This window comes from Patagioenas fasciata, chromosome Z, assembly GCF_037038585.1.
Source record: "Patagioenas fasciata isolate bPatFas1 chromosome Z, bPatFas1.hap1, whole genome shotgun sequence".
In the NCBI taxonomy this organism is placed as follows: domain Eukaryota; kingdom Metazoa; phylum Chordata; class Aves; order Columbiformes; family Columbidae; genus Patagioenas; species Patagioenas fasciata.
The window spans coordinates 65,354,301-65,379,349 of NC_092560.1; the positions used below are offsets into that span (position 1 = coordinate 65,354,301).

The 25,049-nt window shown below is 40.1% G+C and overlaps 1 protein-coding gene across 2 annotated transcripts in view; it reads left to right on the plus strand.

Moving 5' to 3' along the window:
• The window catches only part of NPR3 (natriuretic peptide receptor 3), a 39,908-nt gene extending 18,887 nt beyond the window's left edge, over positions 1-21,021 (plus strand). The window contains exons 4-8 of one of the 2 annotated variants that reach the window (XM_065860505.2): positions 9,064-9,199; positions 12,911-13,005; positions 16,184-16,319; positions 17,825-17,912; positions 20,802-21,021. In XM_065860505.2, the coding sequence (XP_065716577.1) occupies positions 9,064-9,199; positions 12,911-13,005; positions 16,184-16,319; positions 17,825-17,912; positions 20,802-20,913 (567 nt within the window). In that variant the 3' untranslated portion in view covers positions 20,914-21,021. The remainder of the gene's footprint in view (positions 1-9,063; positions 9,200-12,910; positions 13,006-16,183; positions 16,320-17,824; positions 17,913-20,801) is intronic. The other variant, XM_071801844.1, reaches the window with a different exon arrangement.
• Positions 21,022-25,049: the final 4,028 nt, after the last annotated feature.

Consider the following 25,049-nt stretch of genomic DNA (forward strand, 5'->3'; position numbering starts at 1 on the left):
ATCTAGTCAGCCTGTGAGGATGGGCTGTGCATATAAAGGCAGCAGTGTTCTTCTGCATGCAAGGAGCCACAGAAACACACAGGTGGATAATCCCAACTTTCTTCCTCTCTTTAGTAGATTTTTTTTTTTTTCATTAGGAAGGGAAACCTGAGACAAAAATCAGAAGTTTAGTCAAGAAGTCGTCAAGAAGAAATAATACATCAAGGCAGATTGAAAAGACAAGGTCAAATGAATAAGAGGGGCATGAGAAAGGGGCGTGGGACAATGGGAGGAAGATAGGTGAGGAGCTCCAGGCGCCTTTTGCTCTGTGTCTGGGAAAAAGGCGACATTCAGTAGGCGGGAGGACGTTTACATTTGATGGGACATAGGTTTGTACAATGCATCCAGTTAGACAACCAGACTGCAGACTACAAAATACATTAGAAAGCAAAATCAAGCAGGATCTCAGAGATCAGACAACAGTAAGGAAGCAAGAAGCTAAAAGAGTAAGATTTTAGCCTTTTGGAGGGGCTGTAAATCCTCAAATTTTGAGTTAACTACCATGCTGCCGCTGAAGGGTGGGAGAACATATTCCAGGTGTGTAGCTAGAACATTACTGCCTGCTGACAGGTACACATAAATATTGTCTGAGATAGCTGCTCTACCTCTCTTGTGCCAGTTGGATCCTTGCAGGTATGCCAGCAATGGGATGGTTAATCAGCCATCTGAATGCCATTCATCAGATATCTAGTATCTGAAGGAAAATAACAAAACCAAGTCATTAATTTTTAAATTGTTTGGAATGGAAGCATGATTAATAGCAGCCTGAGGGTTCGCATTAGTTCCATGCCGTTAAGGTTTACAAGCCTGTATGCCCATTTACCTTGGTAATTAGTAGAAGGATAATTTGCCATGGCAACCTCAGCCTCAGGTGGGCGTTTCTGGCAAATTATTTACTCCCAGCCCAGGGTTACCCCAGTGTTGGCAGCTCATTCCTCACACCCATGGCCTGGGATCCAGCTCAGGGACACACTCACCCCAGCTTGCCCTGCAGACAGGGCTGGAGAAGGGTGGAGTTCAGACTCCAGAGATCTGAGCCTGAATTTCTCTCATGCTAGCACAGCAGTCACAGCCCCCAGGGTTTTAGATGAAAGGGGCATGGGATTTTAAAGGACTGGCTCCCTGTGGGGTTTTTGTAAAGACTTGACTGCATCTGCATGCAGAGGGGTGTTTGTTACCTGCCTGTGGGAGAGTTATGGGGTCACATCCATCCCTCCTTCTCCCCCTTCTCTGCTGGCAAGGGTGAAGCGGGGTGCTGGTGCGTATGAATCCTGGTTTTGTGTGCCTAATTTTTGCCTGGTGCTGAATGAGGAGCTTAGATGACTAATCCCTGCTCCCAGCATACTTTTGCTAATCACCACTTTTGGCTGTGCCTAAATCATTGGTGTTTATCCAGCTCTTAAAACTGTATTTAAAGCAAATGCTCTGCTGGGTGTCCTTTGCTAACCTGCTGCAAAGCAGAAATCAGATAGTTCTTTCATCAGGTGCTGTTATCCCGTCAAATATTTCAGCAGCCCACCCTCATACTGTTTGTTTGCCAGCTAGTATAGCACAGGTAAATTCAGTTTGGATGTGTCAGTTTTCCCCTAGTGTTGCATGAGACCTGATGTGCTCTGGAGAGCTTTTAGTATAGAAAATAAAGTATTTCTGTGATTTTTGTGGTTTGGTGATAATGTTAGAAATCCAGAACCCAGAACAATTGCACATTGTACAAGCATAAACATTTAACAAAAAATGTTCTTCCTGTTTGTCCTTGCTCTGCATTTATTTAAACCAGTTAGCTTATTTAACAAGTGGAACTGATTTTTTCAGATGAGTGACTCTGTCATCCTGAAAACTGAAATATATTCCTGCTTGAAAAACAAACTTTGCTGACTAACATTTAAAACTTAATATCTAATGAAAAGACTGTTTTGTTTGTTTTTTGTTTTTTTTTGGTTAGTAGGTGTTTATCTGCAATTAAAATGTCCCAACGGTTGCATAATGCTAGCTTAAAATGTAGGCATTCATGATGACTGTATACAAGTTATCATCAGACTACCAATGGGGTTCTTAGAGAATCCTATTTAAAACAAGCATGCTTTAATTTCTCTGTGTGTTCAGCTGAAAAGAGTGACTTCTTTAATATCTCTAATGTTCACCACTGTGACTAGAAGCATGATTTCTGAATGTAGTTTTGCAACTCATCACACAAACAACCACGTAGCTTGTTAGAAGGCAGGAAATCAGAAAAAAATAGAATGGTTAATTTTTAAATATCTTTTACAGTTAAGATCTCTTCAGTATTCAAGCAATGATGATATAGTGCTGTGTGCTAGAGATCCTTTGCATTGGTCTTTTATCTGGAGTTAGAGATGTATTATGAACATTGGGAGGTGGATTTCATCTTAACTGCAGGAGCATATTAATGCATTCTCTGATTCTGCCTTTCTCATTGATAGGTAGCCTAGAGCCCTTTAGAGCTAAATTATGTAGATGCATAGTATGTATGTAAAGAGAAAAAATGTATACAAAGAGAAAAAATTACCCTAAATTATCATTCTGTAGGTAGTTCATTTCTGGTACAAAATAGTGCTGCTCTTTAGCTACATCAATCGCACTCCTTTCAGAACAATATGAAAAGGTAATGCAGGAACCAAAACCAGAGTGGTGAAACAGCTGGTACCAACTTGCAGAAGGAGTCACTGAGTGCATTAGATGGAGCCAAGAGCAAATCCTGTGCAGGTTTATGGGGGGAAAATCTGGTCCCAGATGTGCTCCCTGTTCCTGGAGCAGAGCAGTTTGTAGCTCACCCCCCTCCTGCTTTGGCTGCACCATTCAAGGTCTGGGGGGTGGTCTGTAACCCAGTGATGTCAGTCCATGGGTTTGGTCCAAATTTTGTGACAGTAAGAGCCTCTTGATGTGAGCTGACTGGGTAAGGCTCTGAGTCTGCTGAGGCGGCAATTCCTGTGGCTGTGTTTAATGAAAGTAGAGGTTCTTGAAATGTTTCTGTTGACAGCTGGCATTAGGGGTTTTAAAGCTGTTTTCTAGATAATCATAGGAGAGGGTTGCAAGCAATGAACAAACAAAGAATGAGCAGCTGTCACAGGCAGCGGGGTGGAAGGGTTCCTCTGTGCCCTTGCATCTCGGTTGTCATTGTGCCCTGTCGTGTTTTAGCTGTGTTTCACAGCTCAGCTCACCTGCAGCCTGGTACTGAATAGGTTTCTGCTTCAATTCACCATTGAAACAAAAGGGCAACTTGTGGCTGCCCCAGCTGGATGACAGTGAGTACATCTACCAGTTTTTCAAGAATGGGGTATTAAGAAAAACAAGGAAGAGAGCATGAAGAATGAAGAGGGGATACAAGAGCAAATGAGCTGGCTTTATGGTTAGTTTTCTTTCCCTAGCAAGAAAATAACTTTCACTGACAAAATCCCTTACGTCCCTGAAACTGGCAACCTTTTTTAAGTAAATACCAGATATTGGTTGTGAATTTATTTTTATTTTCTTTTTGTAAATTTTTTTTTAATTCAGCAGACCTTCTTGTGGAACAAGAGGCTGGGTTCTGGTCTACTGCTGACTTTGAAGTGGGTGGGAGTTTGCCACTGGTGGTATTTCAGGTCATTTGGAGTAAGTGTCCTCGTGTCTAGGTGGAGCAAGCGTAGCAATGGTTTGGCACATCAGCTCCTGTACCAGCTGGTCAGATGGACAGCTGAGCGGTGCAGGCAGGTGTAGGCACAGTCCCATCCTTAAGGAAAAGGGCTTAGCTACAGTAGAGTTTCTTTGTGTCCAAACAAAAAATTGGGTAAAAACAGGGATCTTTATATAGATCTCATATCTCAAATGGTGCTTGCAGGCTCTTTTGTGATGGAGGTGGGCAGCTGATGGGTTTTGACCACTGCATGCTCCCCAGACATAATCATCACCCTGGTTTTAGTACCTATGTCTTCTCTCTCAACTTGCACTTCAATTGCAAAGTCCTCACACTGAGGCTACATCTTCTGGTGTCCAGAGTCCTTGGACAGACCTGCACGTCTGCATCTTCTCAGTGCTCAGCACTACACTGTACCAGTAAACACCGGTGAGGAGATGGAGGCAAGCAGGCAGACTTGGTGGAAAAAGCCTCCTCAAAGTTAGAGGGATGTGATGTCTTGTTCTAATACAGTGCTGTGTTTTTAAGCTATATTTTTAAAGCAGAATGTAAGCCTCAGTTTGCAGAATTCACATAATAAAGTCACGTGCTCCCCTATAAGGCAAGTCTCATATGGGTTTCCACAACCAAAGATACATGTCAGGAAATGCATGTAAAAAAGTCAACCACGTCAGGCTTTCTCAGAAAAGCTCATAAAGGAAGGACCATAATTATAATCGGCTTGCTGAAGAAAGACTAAAAAGAGAGAAATGACAGTTAAATTACAACTTCTTAGAGAAAGACTATTTAATTGAGATACATTGAAACAGCATAATATATTAGGAAAATACTACCTAGAAGTGAGATGTGCTGTTGTACTGGAGAAGCCCATAGTCATGAAGCAGGTGAACCAACTTGGCATGAGATTGGTTTGAAGTACATCATAGCATATATATATTTGAAATATATTGCTGTATTTGAACTTTGTTGCTGTATTTTTACCATGTCATGCTGTAGCTTTACAGTATGAGTATTGCTAAAATTCATAAAGGTTCATTCACAGTATTCTTAGTCCTGAGGTTAGATGAGTTTCATGTGTTTATAGGTTCAAATTTCCATACTAGATAGTATGGAAATACTATCCTAAATACTATACCAGTGGACTTTCAGTGGGCATTAGCTCACCTGGGCCTCATGTCAAGTATGTAGATTGGTAAGATTTTTGCAAAAAGTCTGAGTACAAGCAATGTAATCCCCAATGGTCCTCACTGATTTTGGCTGGGACTATAGTTTAACAACTTGAAAATCACGGTGGGTGTTCTGAGAAGAAGATTTAGAGACCCAGTTTGGGGTCTCTTGTTAGCTATTGCAGTAAAAAAAAAAAAAGTGACTATGCTCCTCCCCACCTAGGACTGAAGTGGTATCAATTGCTGTAATTGCTGTGATTCAGAGCTAGGCAGTTCCAGGTGGAAGAGAATAAGTTTACTTAACAGTCAGTGAGCAGGATTTGGAAAATTATGGGTCCTGCATAGATGTAGCTTGGCCGTCTTCCACGTGTATGCTGTGTATGCTGTTAACACCTTGATATATATGAATAGTGTGGTCACACTATAGCTACTTGGGGAACTATAACTTTGAACTGTGTAAAATTTATTCATGTCATTTCCATGGAGAGAGTTCTTTTCCTGATGGAAGATGGTTAGTTAGAGTAGAAAGGTAGCGAAATAAAAGGTGCAAATGCACACATATCTCACCCAGCTATGCAGTTCGCTTACCTGTTTTTTAATTATATGGTACCTTGAATGGGATGTGAAAGTAATATGGAAGATATCTCAGCAGGGGGGTTTCCCCATATTGTATTGCAGCCTCCAAAGATGTCCAGCAAACTTGGCAGCTTCTCTGCTGTCGCTTACGTTGCTGATGGCACACATTGAAGAGTGGCTCTGCTGTGCCGTACGGGTCAGGGACAGCAGTAGTAGACCCGACGTGCAAACCGTGATAACAGCATTTGGAGCTCAGCTTGCACCTGTAATCAGAAGACCCAGCATAAATCAAAATGGATTTTTTTTTTAGAGCTCAACTAAAAGAACTGTTAATTACCTACAGATTAGTGGCTCTTTAATAGCTTTTATAATCTGTTTAGTTTTGTCCTGAGGGCTGTCTAACGTTGAACCATGGTTTATTAATTACTATGGACACCTACAAACAACCTGTGAAGACATCTTCACATTTAATCTGGTCCCTATTTGACACATTAATGGAAGATATACTTCTGCCCTTTTTAACCCTGCAGCAAATGAAGTATTTTTTTTTAAGTATTACTTATTCTTATTGTCAGGTATTCTAAAATTTAAATAAACACAACCCAAAATGTCTAAAAAATATTGAGAAAAAAATCTGGTGTCAGTCTGTTTAATCATTTTTGATAGATGGCTGCTTCATAATTTCTGATAGGACTGAACGTAGAACAGAAGCTCTGTTAAAATAATAATAATAATAAAAAAAAATTATTTAGAAAAACCTTCGTACCCATGAGGTACATGAGATATCATTAACAGACTTATGTTGCCTAAAAAGGAAGTCCTGGGACTATGTGGCTTGGGACATTGTTCCAGTAAGGCAGGACCAGTGTCAGGCGGAAGAAATTTTGTGCTCTTTTTACTCAGAGGATATGTTGCAGACAGTCTCAGGCAACAGGGCTGCAAAATGAACCTGAGTGAGCTCTGGACAGGTGGAAAATGGAACAAAGAAAGAGCAACCCCTTCAGAATTACCTGCAGCTGGTATTTCACATTGTAATATTTCTCCTATCTGCAATGTTTTCTCCTTTCTAGGTTAGTTCTATACATTGTCCATTGTCCAACCCATTCTCTGTGTATGATCGTGGTAACTTCAAAATGATTAAGCAAGGTGGTATGCAGGAAAACTTTATACCCTTCATGGCATCCTATATATCCTTTCACAACCCGGGGCTTGAACATTTTCCTGGAATAGTATGAAAAGTAGCCAGTGTGCCCAACTAATGGTTTGGCTGGAAAGTGTAGGTGCAGTCACACATGCAAACAATAAACATTACTCTTTTGGCAAAATATTTCAAATGGCATACATTAACAGCAGCTTCACCTTCCTTGACAATGTGAGATAAAATGCTGGGGTTTGTGCATGAGAAGCTGAGAGGTGGCGCAGATGATCTTCTGATGATTTTCTAATGCGATTTTTTTGTGTGCAATGTCAAGGACTTTTGGCCAAGAGGTGAGGTAGGGGCTGCAGTAGTAACATCCTGAACTGCCAAGTGAGTTTTGACAGGACATATCTGGCAAATCCTTAGTGTCTGCAGAAGGGTTTTCAGGCTGGTGGCATGGGTAGGTTTCAGATTGAGCAAATTAGCTGACAAAATGGATTTTGAAGGTTGTTGTGTTAATGCTGAGAGGTCTTTGCCATAGACAAAGAAAGTGACAAATAGCTTTCCTTGAAGTGGATGCCAGCCACAACCTGTAAACCAGCCAACAGGGAAGTAAAGCGGCTAGAGAGACTTATTTCTCTCCTGAGAGAATGAGTGTCACATCAAGAAAGCCCATGTTTGATCATCCGCAGGCCACTTGGACTCTAACGCTGGCACATGAAGCAGTTGTCAAGCTTTGTGGTTTCATGGTTTGTTTTTTTTTTTTTTTTCAATTCTGAAAAATTAAACCACTTGCTGGCAAAGCCTGCCCTAGTGTGCACTCTGTCCATCAGCTCTTGTTATTGCACCAAAAGCCTGACTTTCACCTCTTCTTTCATGCTTTCTTCTTAGGTCAAAATGACTGCAGCTGCCTTTTATTCTTTGGCTGTCAGACTGAGCTGAGCCTTTCTGTGACTTTTGTAGCACGGTGGGCTCTTCCTCTGAACTGGTGGTGCATTTTCTAAATGAAACATAGGTTGGAGTTATCTGAAAGTCCAATTTTAAATGTCTGAGCAATGTAAACTTTTGTATTATCAGTAAATAATCCTGAAATTCTCCTTAGTGTTGGCAAATGGTTTAAGAGTGAAGGAATGTCTTGCATGTAATTACATTACCAGAACCTTGGTTAGTTCAGCTTAGCCAATCAACTATGTAATAGTTTTTATCTATGGAGCAGTTATTTACTTAACTGGCTACATGGTTTTGTCTTTTAACATTTTAAATGTCCAGCTTAAAACTGTGAGAGTTAGAGTAGCACTATTATTTACCGATATTTTAAATTGTTTAGGTACACCAAAGTGGAAGATAAGCTAAATGTTGTTTCTGTCCAGAAGAATATTTGCAGAACTGGATCATTCACTGGAAATGTCAATAAGAGACCCCATAATGTGGTGTAATTGTTGATTATGCCTTTGCTAGGATGTCAGGAGCTTTTCTGTTGTAATGAAACTGTGAGTGAATGGGAACATCTTTCTTGCAGCTGAAAAGATAATTCATTCTGAATTATTGTGTATCAAGCCATTACAGAAGAGAAATACCTGTGCTGTTCAAGCCATGTGTTTCTGCTTCTGCTGATGGGTCTCCATCTGAACTCAGCTCCTAAAATAATTGTTACTTCACCACTGAAGAACACTGGGCTCTTGTGAACAAACCTGTAAGATTTCTGCAGGACTCTGCTTATAACGGTTGTTGTCGCTCACAGTGATGTAGAGCAAAAGCTGCAGGTTGCCTATGTAGACTCGAAGGAGGCAGAGCTGTCTGGCAGCAGTCTTATTTTATATTCAGATTAGAAAGCAACATTTTATCCATTACATGTCACTTACTGAAAAAACTGTTAAGGACAGGAAACTGTTCTCCTGGCAGTTCCAGAGAACACATTACTGTTGAGGGTAAGTAGTTTCCTCCATGGCTCATTTGCTGGTGGAGAGATGCTCAGTGGAACACAGGCCAGAATTGGAAGTGGTAATCATTAAACAAGCAAACCCGCTGGTTGGGCTCTCCAAAAAAAATCATGGCAGAACATACTTCCCAATCCTGAGAGATGCTGAGTCCTCTGTGCAGGGGGAGGAGGACACACTCTGTGCTGTGGGATGAGGGTGCTCAGCACCTTATGGAGTCTCATGTGGTCAGCTGCAGAACTGTGTCTGAGCATGGGAAGAGTGATCTGCAAATTTCTCCCCTATCTACGGAGCTATTCAGACACAACATTGAAGTGTGATTTGAATGTTCAGAATAGCAGATAGTAGTTGACTGTTTTTAAAAGCAGGCCAAAAGCTGTCATTTTGCCCCTGGGTTTTTTTGAGACAACATTCCTTTGTGTTCCAGCAGTTGAGAAAATACCTCCCACCCCCCCAAAATTAGTAATTTTGGTTAATTTGGAGATCCCTTGTAGTTAATCAATTCAATAAGGAATAAAAGTTTTTCCTGTGTCAATTGCCATTGCTCTTTTTTTTCCCTTTTTTTTTTTTTTTTAGGTGAACATGTTTGTGGAAGGATTCCATGATGCTATTCTTCTTTATGCTCTAGCTTTACAGGAAGTCCTGAAGTTTGGTTTCAGTAAGAAAGATGGGGAAAAAATTGTTCAGCAAACACGGAACAGAACATATGAAGGTGAGAGTTAATATGGAATTTCAGCTTTCAGAGTCAAAAGAACACTGGTCTTTGTTCTGTGTGAAGCAAGGACTTGTGCTACTTGCACTCTTAAATGAGGGGAGAATCACCATATGAAATCATACATCTTTAAAGCTGGCTCACATACCTTAGAAGTCTGACTTTATTCTGCACCAATCCTTGAGGTCTTATTTAGGTCAAAAATCTGCTAGCGATTTAATGACCCTCACTGACGTTGTAAAGAAATACCAATAATTTTCTCAGGCTCCGTCTTTGTTTTTGAAAAGATTACAGCTCACGTGCATCTATTAGCTCTCAGATTGCTTCATTTTTTCCACTTGACTTTTTTTATCTTAAAAGCCTGGGAATGGGTAGAAGCAAACAGGTGCCAGGCTTTTTGGTTCTTAGGTTTGGGGGTTTTTTTGCTTCTTGATGTGTTTCCTTTGGGCCCTGTAAGGATTCACCCCCAGGCCTCCTTTCAGGATCTGTGCATGTTATCTCAGGGGCAGCAGCTGAACAGCTCTGTGCCTTTCTGTACCTAATCCTGGACGCTGTAATTCTGCAGCACAACTGGTACATATATGTCACCCTGCTGATGCAAAGTGACGAGAGTGTTTTTGCCAATTAGGGATCATAATAAAGAAACCAAGGATTATTGGATTAACCTGTCATCTCATAAAATATTTCTGTCCCTCTCCTTATAATATTCCCATCCCTCTCTTATAATACTCCAAACGTCTGGTGTAGGATTGGCAAAATTTCCTATGGAAATGCTTAAGAGAAAGAAACACTTCCCCTAGATAAGAAATAAATTATTAATCTGAATGCGTAGAAAAAACCTCAGTGGCCAGGTTCTCTGCTCTGAGAACACACTGGACACAGTGGAAAAAGGCAAGAAGGACAGCAGCTCCAAACCTATTTTCTGTTCTCAAATTGTGGCCTGAACACAAGGCGAAAGGATCTCCAGGGCAGCTTAAGGTAACAAAGGAATTGCTTTAAATAATGCTGGTTGCAAGCTGTCCCATAAAGAACCCTGTACCAGTTTGACATTGTGTCCCACTAGCTCCGTTCACACTCATGGCTTCACAAAGCACACTGTTTTAACAGAGGGAATCTGGTGTGTAAGGATTTACCTCGCTGGTTATCCTATGTATGAACAGATGTTTTCTCTGCTCATGCTTTTCTGCTCCAGGAAGCCACAAGCCAGTGTGCCCATGTAGATTACATGTTTGGTTCTCACACCTTTCTTGTAAAATCAGTCAGGAAGAAAAAAATCTTCACTTTTCCAGCTTGTGAAAACCAGTTTATTGTTGCTGATTGCCCTGTCACAGCTCTTCTGAAAATGTAGCTGTCAAGGTGAGCTGTGAGGGTGCAGTTGAAAAGTTAAAAATGCCATGTCAGTCAAATGCCATCTCCTCCCTGCGGCAGTACTTTGCTGGACATAATTTACAATTATAAACCTCATTTTGAAAGAGAACTTTAACTTCTTGTCTTGTAAGCCAGTATGTTTAAGAAAACCACATCCCTTTGTCCTGCCTGCAAGCCCCTTTCTGAAGTGGATGCAGCATTGCAGAGTATGATCTATGCATACACCCACCACGCTCTACTCCAGGACCTAAGCTTTATAATTCACTTGAACTTTTGTGAGTCTTGATGATGAGAACTCCACTTTAAGTAACAACATTAATTTAACTGCTGACATTTAGGTATCTGTTTGCATGGGTGCCTCATTTTACAACCTGCTCTGAATAGGTGACCCATGAGAACTCCAAGGGGTGTGGTTGCTGTTGCCCACAGTGTTCACAGTCTACCAGCCACAACTTAGGAAAGAATAAGGCTGAAGTGATCGAAGGATTTCTTATTGCTTGGGTTGTTAGAGAAACCCTTGTATGACTGCAAGGCACATTTTGTGGAGAATATTCTCTATTCATTGGCATTCATTGGCACAAAAAAGTAGTAGAGCAAAGAGTTGGATAAAATCCTTCCATCCTCATCCAAACATGGTTCTTCTTTGAGGTTGTTTCAAAATTTCTTGAATACGTATCTTAAGGAAAAACATTACAGGGAATGTCAACATTTCAAACTTTTTTTTTTTTTTTTATTCATATGGAAAAGTTAAGAATTAGTCTTTCCCATTTTTAAAAAAAATCCCATAGGAATTCTGAGTTTCAGCAAATTTTAGTACCTGCTTCCAAAAGTTGAGTTATGGCTTTCTTACACCAGGAAGGTGTCTGTTCCCATTAATGCCTCCTGTCAGATCCAGAATCCAAATTGCCATGTAGACAAGGACATTGCAGCTCTTCATAGTGGCTTTTTCCTGTGCTTTCACAGCCAAGTGGTTGTTATACCCACTTTATTTTCTTGCAGTAATCAAACTGTCAGTTGTTTGATTATTGCACTGTTACGATGAAAGAGATGCTTGACAATAATCTTTTGATACCACTACATGTTTTGAAAATCAGAGTAGGTTTAAACATACATAACATCGCTGAACAGGAACAGAGACAAGGTAAATGTAGATGTGTTAGTCTGTTACTTTTTCACTATCATTAAGTATGTTGAGGGGAATTTATACTCTGGCTGAATATCTGCGTCTCTCTTCTGGTTTACAGTCACTGAGAACCTGATTCTCTACTGCTTTGTGCCTGGGCTAGTCACGTAGTTGGTGTAACATGGATGTAAAATTATGCCTGTTTGATTTACGCTGCTGTAAATGGCTAAGTTTGGTGTCAGGCAGTGGAGGATCACATTTGATAATATCTGAGGTGGTAAAGCATATCAGTAAAGTCTTACAACATCTTCATCGTAGTTAATTGATATTGTTTCATGGGTTTTAAGAACCTGTTTGACTTACATCACAACAATTGGAGCCGTACTCTTTGTACACAAGGCCATAGATTGAAAGAAGAGTTTCAGGCTGAATACAAAGAAGTATTTTTTCACCATGTCAATTGGAACAAGTTGCCTCAGAGAGGCTGTGCAGTTTCCATCCTTGAATATTTTGAAGACCATATAAAACCCTGAGCATCCTCCTATTCTGACCTCCTGGCTGACCCTGGTCTGACCAGGAGCTTAGATTTGCGTCCTCCTGAAGTCACTTCAGACTTGAATTATCCTACGAGTTAGTGTTTCCCAGTTTCCCTAAAGTTTCCTAGAACTTGTGAAGGAAGGAAGTGAACTGGGAGTCTAAAAATATAAAACAAACAGCAGTATATTATGCAGATAATCCTGTGTAAATGAATGCAGGACTTATTGTGTATGTAATGCACATGGTGCCTCCTCCAGTTTCCCATTATATGGAAACAACACTGGACTGGCTGTATGGGTGCACCATCCCCATCAGTCTGCAGCGCCTAGGGCTGTGCCCCAGAGTCCTCTGCAGCACATGAGCTGGACTCTGTAAATAATTCACATTGAATATATTTGTGTTTTGTTCTTGCATGCTGGATTTTGGATTAGGTTTTCTCACGTATTTTCCAAACAGTCTCACACATTTGATATTTAAAAAGGAGAAATGTTAAGAATTCAGGAATGCAGACACTGAGATGAAATTACAATTTCTTTTGGAATGCCAACAAAAATGCTGGGAGACTGATGAGATTTCCTGTCATATCGGTCTGTGAAAACCTGTCCACTGTTTTCTTGTTTTCCTTGGAAAGGCTTAGTATTTCAACTAATTAATTTTCTAATTCCTCACATACCATTCTTTAGGCATTGCAGGGCAGGTGTCCATTGATGCCAATGGAGACAGATACGGGGATTTCTCTGTGATTGGAATGACAGATCCAGAGGCAGGCACGCAGGAGGTAAGGAAACAAACACCACAGCAAGTGCCCACTGATGAATTAGGCAGCATAAGGTAACACCATGCCATCTGCTTATTTGGTGGGCATCTGTTTATTTAATATATACATTAAAATGGTATTGCTTTATCTTATCAACCTGGAGACCAAATCCTTTCTGTTAAATAATTATCTTAAAGTCGTTATCCAAAGTTTTTTAAAAACTTTCTTAACTACATTTCTTTAACAATACGTCTTTCTTCACACGACGCTAGTATCTTGAAAATTTAGAGGGTGAAAATTCACAAGTTAGCTAAGCAATGAAAAGTTTTGAATAAAAGCAATCATTGTTTAAAATGAGTGAGGCCTTTCGTTCATTGGTAAGAAGATAGATTAATCCTATAGTGCCAGGGATGCACAAATTACCCTGATACATCAACACAGGGGTTTATATATACAGGTATTGTAATCTTATCCTGTGGTCTACCAGAGGCAGGAGTGCAGACTTTGCCTCACCTTGTTTATCAGGCAGTAAGACGTAAGTGCTTTTTTTTCCAGTGTTTTAAGAGACATTTTAATCAGATGGCTCCATATACACCACGTGGGTTATTCCACTGGACACAGCAGGAATGGAAGCAGCCAGACTGTGAAAAACAATGTGTGAGAAATAGCACCAGCTGCAGACAGAGAATAGCATGACTGGGTTGAGTTTATTAATAAATACATCATCATAACTTCAGCTGCAGCATAAAGCTGCTGTTAGTTGCAAAGTCAGCATCACCCTGAGCTTTGCAGGGCTCCCGTATTTTGTCGATTTCAAACGGAAAAGAGCAGTAAATCTGAGTAGGACATTTCTATGTCTGGATTTGAATCCGGTGAAGTTATATTGATGTTGTCAGCGCTGCAGCAGAAACGAACTCAAGAAGCCTTTTTCAAAGCATGAGGATGTATAGTGTACTTTCGTGTGTAAAAGCGACTGAGAAACTACAGCAGTAAACTGCAGACTCTCACAGGGGTAGGAGTAATCATCATTAGTTGGAGCTAGGACTACAAATTGTTTCGGATGACTTTGGTTTTAACAACTTGTATCTCTTCTGATTGTTTAGTCGGTTAGCTTTTTATCTCATTTATCAGTTTAATCCCCCTACCCTTCCTTCCATCGCTCTGTCACTTGTGATTTAAGCTGTTTTATTTCTTTCATGTTGCATTTCTCCTTCTAACGTATTGCTCATTTTAATTTCTTTCTCCATTGTTTATGAAGTATACAGATATACATGCAATTAAAATGTTTTACACGTGATTACTTGTGTCTGCTGCATTCACTTCTATCCCCATGCCTCACTCTGAAAAAAATTCATTATTTGGTGCCCTGCTTTAGTCATTTTGCCAGTTTTTCCTATGTCTGTACAAGAAAGTTTCTTAGCTGAACTGACCCAGAAGAATGGGTGTTTGGGCAGAGCTGTGTTCACAGGTCCATTCACAGAGTTTAAAGCTAGAAGAAAACACCAGACTTCCTATTATAGTTTGAGCTCTGCTGTATTATGGTCAGGCAGGTTTCTTACCCTTGTGTGGAGCTCTGTAGTTTACATGTGATTAAAGCTCACGCTGTAACAGGAATTAATTCCTCATTTGGAGACACCAAAGAACAGGGACTTCCTCACTGGCTCCCTTGATGTTTGTTCCACTGTTTAATCACTCTTCCAGAATCTATATCCCACTTCTAATCTAAATCCGTTTGGTCACTGCTTATAGCTATTTGTTCTTCTTAAGCCTTTCTGCATGCTTTTATATTTAGTAAGCCCTGCTGGTAGAGGACTCTCCCACTCCTGTTTGGTAAATTAAACAATCTCTTAATGAATAGTCTACTGCCTGCAAATGGTCTCTGAGGTTTTTTTCCCTCTAGTTTTTTGTTTATTTTTGAACAAATGTTTTCTTCTAAGGATTTCTCTCCTTGTTGCAAAACTGAGAGAAATGAGCTCCCTTGATTAGTGTGAAATCTACTGTATCTAACAGGGGCAAATGTTATCTTTAAACTCTCTTCAAGACAAAATTGAAGTAAAAGTTTTGAACAGGCTATCAGTGACTTGAATTCTAAACCCACTGTATTAATAGATATATTTTTTATCCATGGTAGGACAAATATGTCTCTTGATGTGCTTTTGCCATCACTTCTGTCTACTTCAGTGTCATGCTGTTAGGCTTTGTAGGTTTTTTTAAACTATTTTCATGTGAGTGACCTACTACTGTTAGCAAAATTTGGTCCTGCAACTTTGCAGTAGATCCAACATATGTTATATTTAATAAAGCCTGGATTTACTGTTGGGGACAGGACTGAAATTCTAAAGAATCTTGGTGAATTGATCTGAAATAATAGTCCATGCTACCAGAACTATAACCATGAAAGCACCCTTCTGTGTAGTAACAGCTACTGCAGAAATACAATGTGGAGAATGACAGACTCTGTCATAGTTCTTCAAAAGATTTAAAGATTGTAGCTGAACATGATCAAGTAGCTCCAAATCCTTGCAGCATTGAAAAATCCAGGCTGGAGTGTGTACTTGGGAGCCTCAATACGCAAGGTATTTCATGTGATACTTTCACTTCGGTGGGTGACAGTCCTGAGGACTGAAACCACTATGGAGTAATTGAAGAAAGCCCAAGGAGAGCAGGAAGAATATGCAGAGGGTTAAAGAAGCTTGTGCGAACTGGGTTTATATAGAAGAGAAGCCTCAGGGTAGACCAGATAAGAATCTGTGAGTATGTCAAGGGATGTTTCTGAAGTGAAGAGTCTCTGCATCCACTGGCAGTTGGATAAGTAGTGATGGGTAATTGAAACAAGGGAGATATAGGTTACATGCTAGGGAAAACCACTGACATTAAGGACAGCCAAGTTGCAGAATAATTACCTACAGGAATTGTGAAGTCTCCCTCTTTGGAAGCTTTTAAGAACAGGTTAGATAAACATCTGCCAGGAATGCTTTTGTTCAGCTGATCCTGGGGCAGGGCGTGCACTACATAACCTCCCACAGACCCCTTCAGCCCAATTCCCTGTGATTCAACATCCTGCCATAGGAGCCCAAGTGAGTGATGTTGCTCTTCTGTTTGTTTTATTCCCTAAGTTGAAGTTGACAGGAAAATCTTTTCATTCCTTTCTTTTCTTTTCTTTCTTTCTTTTTTTTTTTTTTTTTTTTTTTTTGCATAGGTGGTCGGGGACTACTACGGAAAGCAGGGGCGTTTTGAAATTAGAACAAATGTGAAATATCCTTGGAATCATGGCAGGCTGCGACTAGATGAAAGCCGAGTTTCGGAGCACACAAACAATACACCGTGTAAATCATGTAAGCTTAAGTGACTAAATGCGTCTGCCCAGGCTGTCAGAGAGGAATCCATGTGGTGATGCAACTTAACAAGCCATATTAAATTACCTAACACCGTTGTCCAACTGAGACATCATGACTATGTCTCTCTGCTGACTGTTTGAGAAGTTAAGGTCTGGCAGCCCTGGGTAGTACGTGGTCTGAATCACTTCCCTGAGCTTAAACATGACAGTAATCATGATGCACAGCCCAGGGCCCTGGAGGTTTCACGATTTCCAAGGGGCTAAAAGGTAAAATCTTTTTAGCCAGGAAGAAGGATATAACTGAAACCCCGAAGAGAGAATAATCATATTGATAATTAGCAGCTGGGGAGGCCAGTACTGATGGGAGCAGTGTTCTCCCAGTGCAGAATGATTTTAAATGCTATGAGAAGGCACTGCAAGGGGCCCAGTAGGCTGAGAAGAAATGAAGGCCATTGAATGTGAATCCAGAAGGCTGAGACTACCCTCCACAAAGAACGTGTCCTTGTTTTCCAGTGGACTGACTTTGGAAACTGTACTGTGGTGAGCAGGACATTGGAGGAAGATAAGGGTAGGAAGATACTGGTGCCTCAGTGACAAAGGGTGGTCTTAGCTTTTCACAGGAAACAAATTGCTAGTCCCACAGTGAAAATGTATCTGCAGCCTGATAATTCTTTGATCCCTGAAAAACATGTGTGTACACATGTGCTGTAGACAGTATTTCCAGGCCAGTGTTGTGTAACTACGCACCTCCTTGCTTCCACACAACCTGATGTACAAACAAAATCCCCTCAACGGGTCAAGGATAAATGAAGAGGAAGATGGCATTTCATTTCCTTAATATTTCTCTGTTCCTTTCCACAAACCTAGTCAGGCATGGAAAAGGAAGCAGACGGTACCCACATGAAAATACCATTGCTCTTCAGCTGCCATGCACTTTGCAGAGTGGCAGACCCTGCCTGGGCTCCCCTTCAGCCACTGTGTCCTTGCTCTGCCTCTGAGATTTGGAGCAAGGTGAAGCTCTTTAACTTCAAACAGCATAGGTTCAGAAAAGAAAATGAGCTGTTGGATAATGATCGGTCAATTTAATAGACCTGGCTGCTAGAGGGTTATGACATTAAACCAGGTGAAATGAATTTGTTTCTGTTATAACGGCTTGAGGCAGATTCAGTGCTGATTCTTGTTATGTGCATCATTGTAATCCCAGTCTCTTATGATTCAGACTAAGCTGTCCAAACGAGTTTCTTAACAACATTCCTGTGTATTACATCTTCATCTGACACTGATCTTGGGAGCTTTTTTTAACTCCAAGGAAATCAAGGACAAAAAATAAACATGCAGAAACTGAAACTAAGCAAAGAGGTTTCCATGGAGTCCTGAGCTGTGAAAGGCTTCAGTTGTTATCTGATCTTGGTCACTCATTTCCTAGTTCTGTGTATTTTCCAATATATGAATGCAAATAGTTCTCAATATGAACCCTGGTTGTTTATTTTTCCCCTTCTCAAGCAGGTGGTCTAGGAGAATCAGCAGTTACAGGAATAGTTGTGGGTGCCTTGCTTGGAGCAGGATTGCTGATGGCTTTTTACTTTTTCAGGTTAGTCCAATTAATTGAAAGTTCTGTAAACTCTTTACTCATCATCCAAACCTCTCAGTTCCTGGCAGCAACACCCTTGATGGGAGACAAGGGGGTGCCATAATAATCTGTGGTAACATTCCCACAAACAACAGTGAGCTCATTTTGATGATTGTCCTTTTGTGTACATCAGAGTAATTTGATTTACTCAGGGCCTCATCCTGTAACCACTTACATCTCCAAGTAACTTTACTCATAGAAGTATTAATAGTTCCAGTGAGTTCCAATCATTCATGGTTGCTTTAGTAAAGTTCCCTGGCCTTGAAAGCTGCCTTTGTTTGGTACTCCTTGCCAGCACAATTGTGCAGGCTGTGATTGTATGAGAGATTTAAATCTCCTGCCTGGTACCATGTTTAGTTTTTGAGTATTGAATGGAATTGTACTGGAAGCCAGAAAGAGATTGCTGTTTTGGTATGAGAGCATTTGGATTTCAAAGCTGTGAATTTAACTTAATAAGCAGGGGTCAGTGAAGGGCGATCAGTGTTTTAGGTAGAGTAATTCTTACACTGTTAGTCAGCAAACCTAAAGTCTTGAGAATTGATCCACCACTGACAGAATAATTAGTTATACATGTTCAGCATCTGATATATAATATAATTTATCCTCTTATGGAATGGAAAAAGCAGATAGGAGAACAGAATTAATTTCTGCATATGAGAATCAAACAACTTTATAAAAATAAAATGTCTGTTTATTAAAAAAATTAACAAAATGAAACATGCAAAATCAGCTTTCAATTCACCAGCACACTTGCAGAGTTTCAAAAGAGCCTAGAACCAAGATATTCATCCAGTTGAAATTCTGCAGGGTGACTGTATTCTTGCATGCATTTGGTGCTTATGTAGTGTGTTGTTTGGGTTTGAGACAAGACAAGTTAGCTCAGACCAATTAAAGACTATATTTTAAAGACGAAAACAAAATACAAGTCTGTCTTTATACTGTATGTCATCAGAGGTTCTTGCATCTTTTATACATTCTCGATCTGTGATGATAATTTTTAGGTGTGTTTATTAGTATTGCTGATATTGGGAGGGAATTGGTATGTGAGGACAAGAAATGAGGCAAAATACATATCCTGAGCTGGTATAAAACTATGCAAAGTATCATTGTAAGAACAGGACTTAAACTCTCAGTCATCTGACACAAAGATTTCAATTGGAAATCCATGTGACCAATGGTGAGTGTCTGTAAAAGTAAATGTAGACACCTGAGCTCAACACCTGGTCTTTGTAATTATGGCCAGAGAGGAGAAATCAACACTTTTTGGGGTGGGATCTATGTCATCCTCATGTAGAAGTTAAACCCTGCCAGAAGAAAGCCTCTTCCAAATGCCTGTTTCTCTCCACTGACTGAAGGAGGCAGCTAGTGCTCTGTCAGATAGATCTGCACTTAGGAAACTGGTAAAGACTTGTGTGAACTTCACCCTGGAGGTCTGATTGGACCCGCTTGAAGCAGGAGCAGGGACAGGTCTCTAATTCCACCATTAGAATAAACATACGAAACAAAATAAATCAGATAAGGTTTTCTGAAAATGCAGGTCTAGGAATTGTGTGACTGGAAGTAATTTGTACCTGCTGTTTCTGTACCTTTCAAACCATATATGTATCTTCTGATGACATCCCATTTGGATCTTCATTACCACAAATGAGCATGCTAACACAGTTTTGAATATACATACAGACCATTAAAAGATCTGAGCAGTATTTCTAACATGTAGCTTTCAAAGGATTTAAACGTAAGAGTGGTACATTCTTGAAATGTGGACCTGTCCTTGCGCATGAGCTATAACTGTGTGTGCTCTGACCTGTGGGAGGATCTGACTTGAAAATGCATAAATGAAGTAAAGAACATAAATCTTTCAAGTTATTTGGAGCCTAATGATACAGACAAAAATGCCTAGGGAATGTTTTCAGAACTTGTAGGTTCCTACTTTCTATTAAGCAATATTACCCAAATTAAAACCTAGGTGTTCAGAAAACCATTCTGCTATGGCTACATATCTAACCCTGACTCCTGCTACACATGAAGTGGGGCAGAACTGTCCTTGGCCTACAAGGTATATTCATCATGCATCTGCACAAGCAATGTTGTAGGCACATGGGGCTGAGCTAATGCTCTTCCGAAATATTGGTCCGGAAACTTATGCATAAAACATAAATATGAATCTTATTAAGATTCTGAGGGGAGATTTGGGTACTAAAGGGCAAACTGAAAGGCAGTCAGAGGGCTTGTTTGACGTATAAAGTAATATAACAGAATTCTTCAAGGGCTCTAGAGGAAGACACACAGGAAAAACTGTGTCTGATGAATGAGCAGTTGTATTTACTTCTTATCAATCCTCTACATCCCTCTTCTTAATTCATCATATCTCCTCCCAAACAGTGTAGCTTTCTCAGAGGGAGATGGGAGGATTAATGTGTAGTTTCTGTGAGAAATGCAACTGAAAAAGAGTTGGCTCCGTTATTTGAACTCTCCAGAAAGCGTGCTACTTCCCTATCCCTCCCCATATACTGGAAAGAAATTTGGCTTTGATCAATATAAAGCAGTGATGTGACACAGTTCACAAGACACTTCACAAAAACTTCCTAATCACTTAGAACAGAAATTTTCAAAGAAGCAAATGTCTCTGTCTTGGTGCTTTGAGACTGCCAAATAGAAATAAACAGGCATTCTTCAGTCTGGGTAAAATGTTTCGAGGGAAACTAATCTTTGACCAGGGTTTCACATTCTGCCACATTTCATTTTTCAACTGGCATCCAGCTGTCCCCTACAGGCATTCTTTGTAAGGGAAGTTCTGTTATCCTATAGCAGGAGAAGAATTTCTCACTCTGTTCCTCTCCTTTCATGCAGAAAGAAATACAGAATAACTATTGAGAGACGAACTCAACAGGAGGACTGTAACATGGGGAAACATCGGCAGTTACGTGAAGACTCCATTAGATCTCATTTTTCTGCTGCATAAAGAAGAAGAAAAAGAATCCCATTCTTCCTGGGGGGAAAAAGAAAAAAAAAAGAAAAAGAAAAATAATTAGGGAAAAAGACACAACCAAAGACATCAGTGGAAAAAGAAGAGGCTCTTGAAGAACTCACTCTTTTAAGAAGTAATTTTGTCTTAATTTCTTTCAGAAGCTCAGGAATGATTTACCAATCACATCATGCCACATGGCCTTTTATCTCATGAAAAAAAGAAAATTATGCAGTTCGATGCTATAGTATGTACTTAATATGTAAAGACAGTACAGGCAGCAGATCCAGGTTTAGTTGGTGGGGAATGCCTCATTCTGTTCCCTTTTTTTTAGCTCCTACCACCTCCTTCCTTAATTGTGTCTCATCCGTGGGTATCAAATATGGTTTCACAGGCACAAGTGCTGTTTTCTATCAAAATGAAAAAAGGAATTAATTTGGGGTATGATCTTGCATCACTGAATCATTTATTTACGGGGGATATAAGATGGGGTGTATGGAGATTAGTTCTGGGAGGGAACTGGCACTTGGGTGTAATTAAATCTACTGAAAAAGTCAGGCAGGTGGAGACACATACAAACCGTTCTTTCCTTGTTTGTGTAGTATCACAACCAAAAGCACTGATTCCCTCTCTTAGGTGCTGGGAGTTGGGGGGAAAAAGAAAAAAGGATGAGGAGTGTCACTGCTGTGACAATCAGGCCTCCAGAGAGGACCGGCTGACTCCTCAGTCTAATATGTGTTTTATCTTGCTCTTTTCTCTCCACTGCCATGACTTTTCAGAGGGACAAATATAGTCCACGTAGAGCCTGCTCCTGTTCCCAGTGAAGTCAGTGGCAAAAACCCATTAACTTCAGTGAGCACAGGACTGCATCTCAACTTGTAAATATGAAAGTGTTTGTATAGCTGACACAATTCAAAAGGGGATCTTTTTTTGTGTAAAAATGACATTCCATGCTACCATTTTATTTTTAGGATATTTTTATCTTGTATTTTTCTATTAAAGTATCTATTTTTGCTTTGTTAGGATTAAAAAATTACACGAGAGGATGTTTTGGAGACATATTTTTATGATAGGAGTAGCATGCAGGGGAAGTCAACAGCTGTAAATACATTTTAGAACCAGTATTTAGGGGAGGAGAAGTGACTATATGGACAGTAACACTTTTTCTCCCACTTTCTTCTCCAGGCATGTGCAACGTTTGAATAGTTATTTAAATTATAAAAATGCGCTTATTGAATTGTCTAGTGATGTTGGCCCTGGTCCTAAAACTAATGAACTTCTAACATGTTAAATTATATAGTCCCACATTAGTTGGTGAAACTAACTATTCATGTGTGTACAATTAAAGATGCAAGGAACTACCTTCAGGAATCGGGGTGGTAAAACACTGCTCTAGTGCTGACTTTAATCCTGCTGCCATCAGTATCCCTGGGACTTTTGCCATTGACTTTACGAGGAGCAAAACTGGATCTGTGATGAATTAGCTACTGACAGGTTATTTTATACTAGGCAGAGGAGACCTCTGATCTTCCTAGTCCACAAATGGAATTGAACAGTACATATTATAAATGTGGTGAAGAAGACCCGTAAAAATATTGTCTGGAAAATCCCAGCTGTGACTGTATTTTTGTTTACCCTATTCTGATTTCATAATCAGGACTTTCTGGTCTCAGCAGTCATAGACTTAAAAGTTAATCTCAAAACTGGCACTGAAGCCCCTGTTCTACAAAACTTCTAGGTCTTTAGAAGCCAGAGTACCAGTTCAGAGAAACCATTTTGGGGCAGCTGGAAGTGAACAAAGTACAAAAGCTGGCTCTGTTTTCTTTCCACTGCCTTTTATTTGTTGATGGGGAAATGGCCCCATGGAGCATTTCCTTGGACTTCTTTTTTCCTTATGTTTCAGTTGTCTCTTAGCATATGCAGGGGTTCATCACATGCCATTGTGAAATATTGTCTGATGTACCATGCAGACAGAGGACAGGACTTCCTGACTGTCAGGGCATCTCCAGTATAGGTGGTGGCTGTAGACCAGGTAGATGTGGTCTTTTTAGGACTCACTGGAACAGCTGTTCACATGGTGGATGTCCATCATCCTGTTTCCCAGTTTGGACCTCTATGACTTCTGCAATGGTGCCTTAGCCAAAGTAACACTGTGGTCACGGGACAGTTTTCTGAAGTAGCCTCCTGATCTCGTGAGCACTAGAGAAGAACGTAGGCTAGGGCTGCATTCATGCTGCTGTGGAGCTGGGGAGAAAAAAGACTTCCTCATTAGTTTTTCAATATTTTTTCCAAACAGTTGAATTTGTCTAGCCCCTGGGCATGCTTAACATTCAGAATTTTTAAAATAAGTTCCAAGGGAGTTTTGATCTACTTCTTGTTTTGCAAATATGCCTTTCAGTATTTCCACTTTCTTTTATCCATTTGACTACTTTGCCACAGGAAAAGGGAAGAAAAGTTTTAAATATGTAGAGAAAAATGGGTATGATTTGAAGCATAAACTTTTTTTCAAAATTATGTTTGTTTTGACTTACCTTGCAGGATGAACCAATACTCAGTCAGTAGTTAGGGAGCAGGACAGTAGTGGAGATCTGCATTTTTCCTGTGCCACACACAGTCACATCAGACCAGAAGATCTGAGCCAGGAGATCTGGTTGGTACAACAAATTGAAAAGACAGCTTCTTTTATTTTGTCATCTTACTATGACTAAACATACCTATTAAAAAGGTCACTTTTTAATTAAAAGGGTAAAAATTCTGTTCCCCAGTTTTATGTAGAGTTTTAAAACATGACTTCAAGAAGTATTTTTATGAGATGTCTGTTGGTAGGATGCTAATGGAGGCGTAGCCACAACTTTACGTCCCAACACTTCCCAAGAAAGGTGAACATTTCTTGCACATTAGAAGATTTAAGATCAATGGGCTTTGATCTTTCTAAATTGGTGCACACCTACCTGTGCATTTTTCCCATGCAAGTGTGGAGATCATTTTAGACATTTCACATAAGTAGATTCTTGTATAGCATAAATAAATTTGCTCTGCTTAGCTGCCTTTCACAGGCTTCTTGCTAATAGTTCCCAGGTCTTCTATGGACCATAGATCAAAAACTGCCTTGAGTTTATATTATTCAGCAGAGAGATTCTCTACAAGCTAATGCACTTTTCCTTTCTGGTTCATCTGCATTAGCTCAATGCCACAATGTTTAGGCTTCAAACTCTGTAAGGGAATGTCTAATCAAAATAATAATAATTGATTCTCAAAAGAGTTTTCAAAACCTGCATTTTTGGCTTCAACAAATTGCCCGTATTACAAACATATGTCTGTATTCCAGAGCAGCACAAGGGGGGCCTTGACTCAGCTCAACACTTTAGAACACACTTAAAATATGCTCAACTTCAGCTTCTAAGTGCTTTGCTCCCTTGGGACCAAAGGGTATGATCCTGGCCATGGCTGAACCAAAGTAAATCTTGTGATGTGCTTGAATCAGAGAAAGGTTGGCCCCACACGCCATACTTTTATTGCCAAATCTTACAATTGTGCCTGTTAGATTGAAGTTGAACTAGCGGGTTCCTAGTTGTTTGTCAAAGTTTGACAAATTCTGTTAAATTAGCATTTCTTAAAAAATTATCAAGTATTGGTCAGCTTAATAGCTGTTTCACCTCAGAATCCTGGTCTTGAAGATTCTGTGGACAAATTACCTGACTTCTACCCTCTTATTTCGATGCACAGGCTTCCCCTGTGAGTTGACAGCGATGAAGCAGTAACTGTGATTTAGTATCCTGAGACCCACAACTTTATAGTTGGATGCCTAGAGGCTTTGTCTTGGGCCACTAGTAATTCTGGAAGTTTTCCTTATGGACAGTTTGTGTGTCCTGAGTTGTCTAGGACATAAATCATTGGCAGCTGATTACCCCTTCCTTCTCTGATGTGTTTCACTGAAGAACAAACCCAGCTAAGTTCTGAGAACGTTCAGTCGTTGCTAAAACTTTTGGTTGAGAGTGCTGTGCACCTTGCAAGGTTGTGGCCAGAATTCAGTTTATAGTCCAGAGCTATATTCGTTCACTTCTGAACATAAATTTTATTGATCTCTTTTCAGTTTGTTTTAATGAAATGCTTTATTGCACTATTGAAAGTAT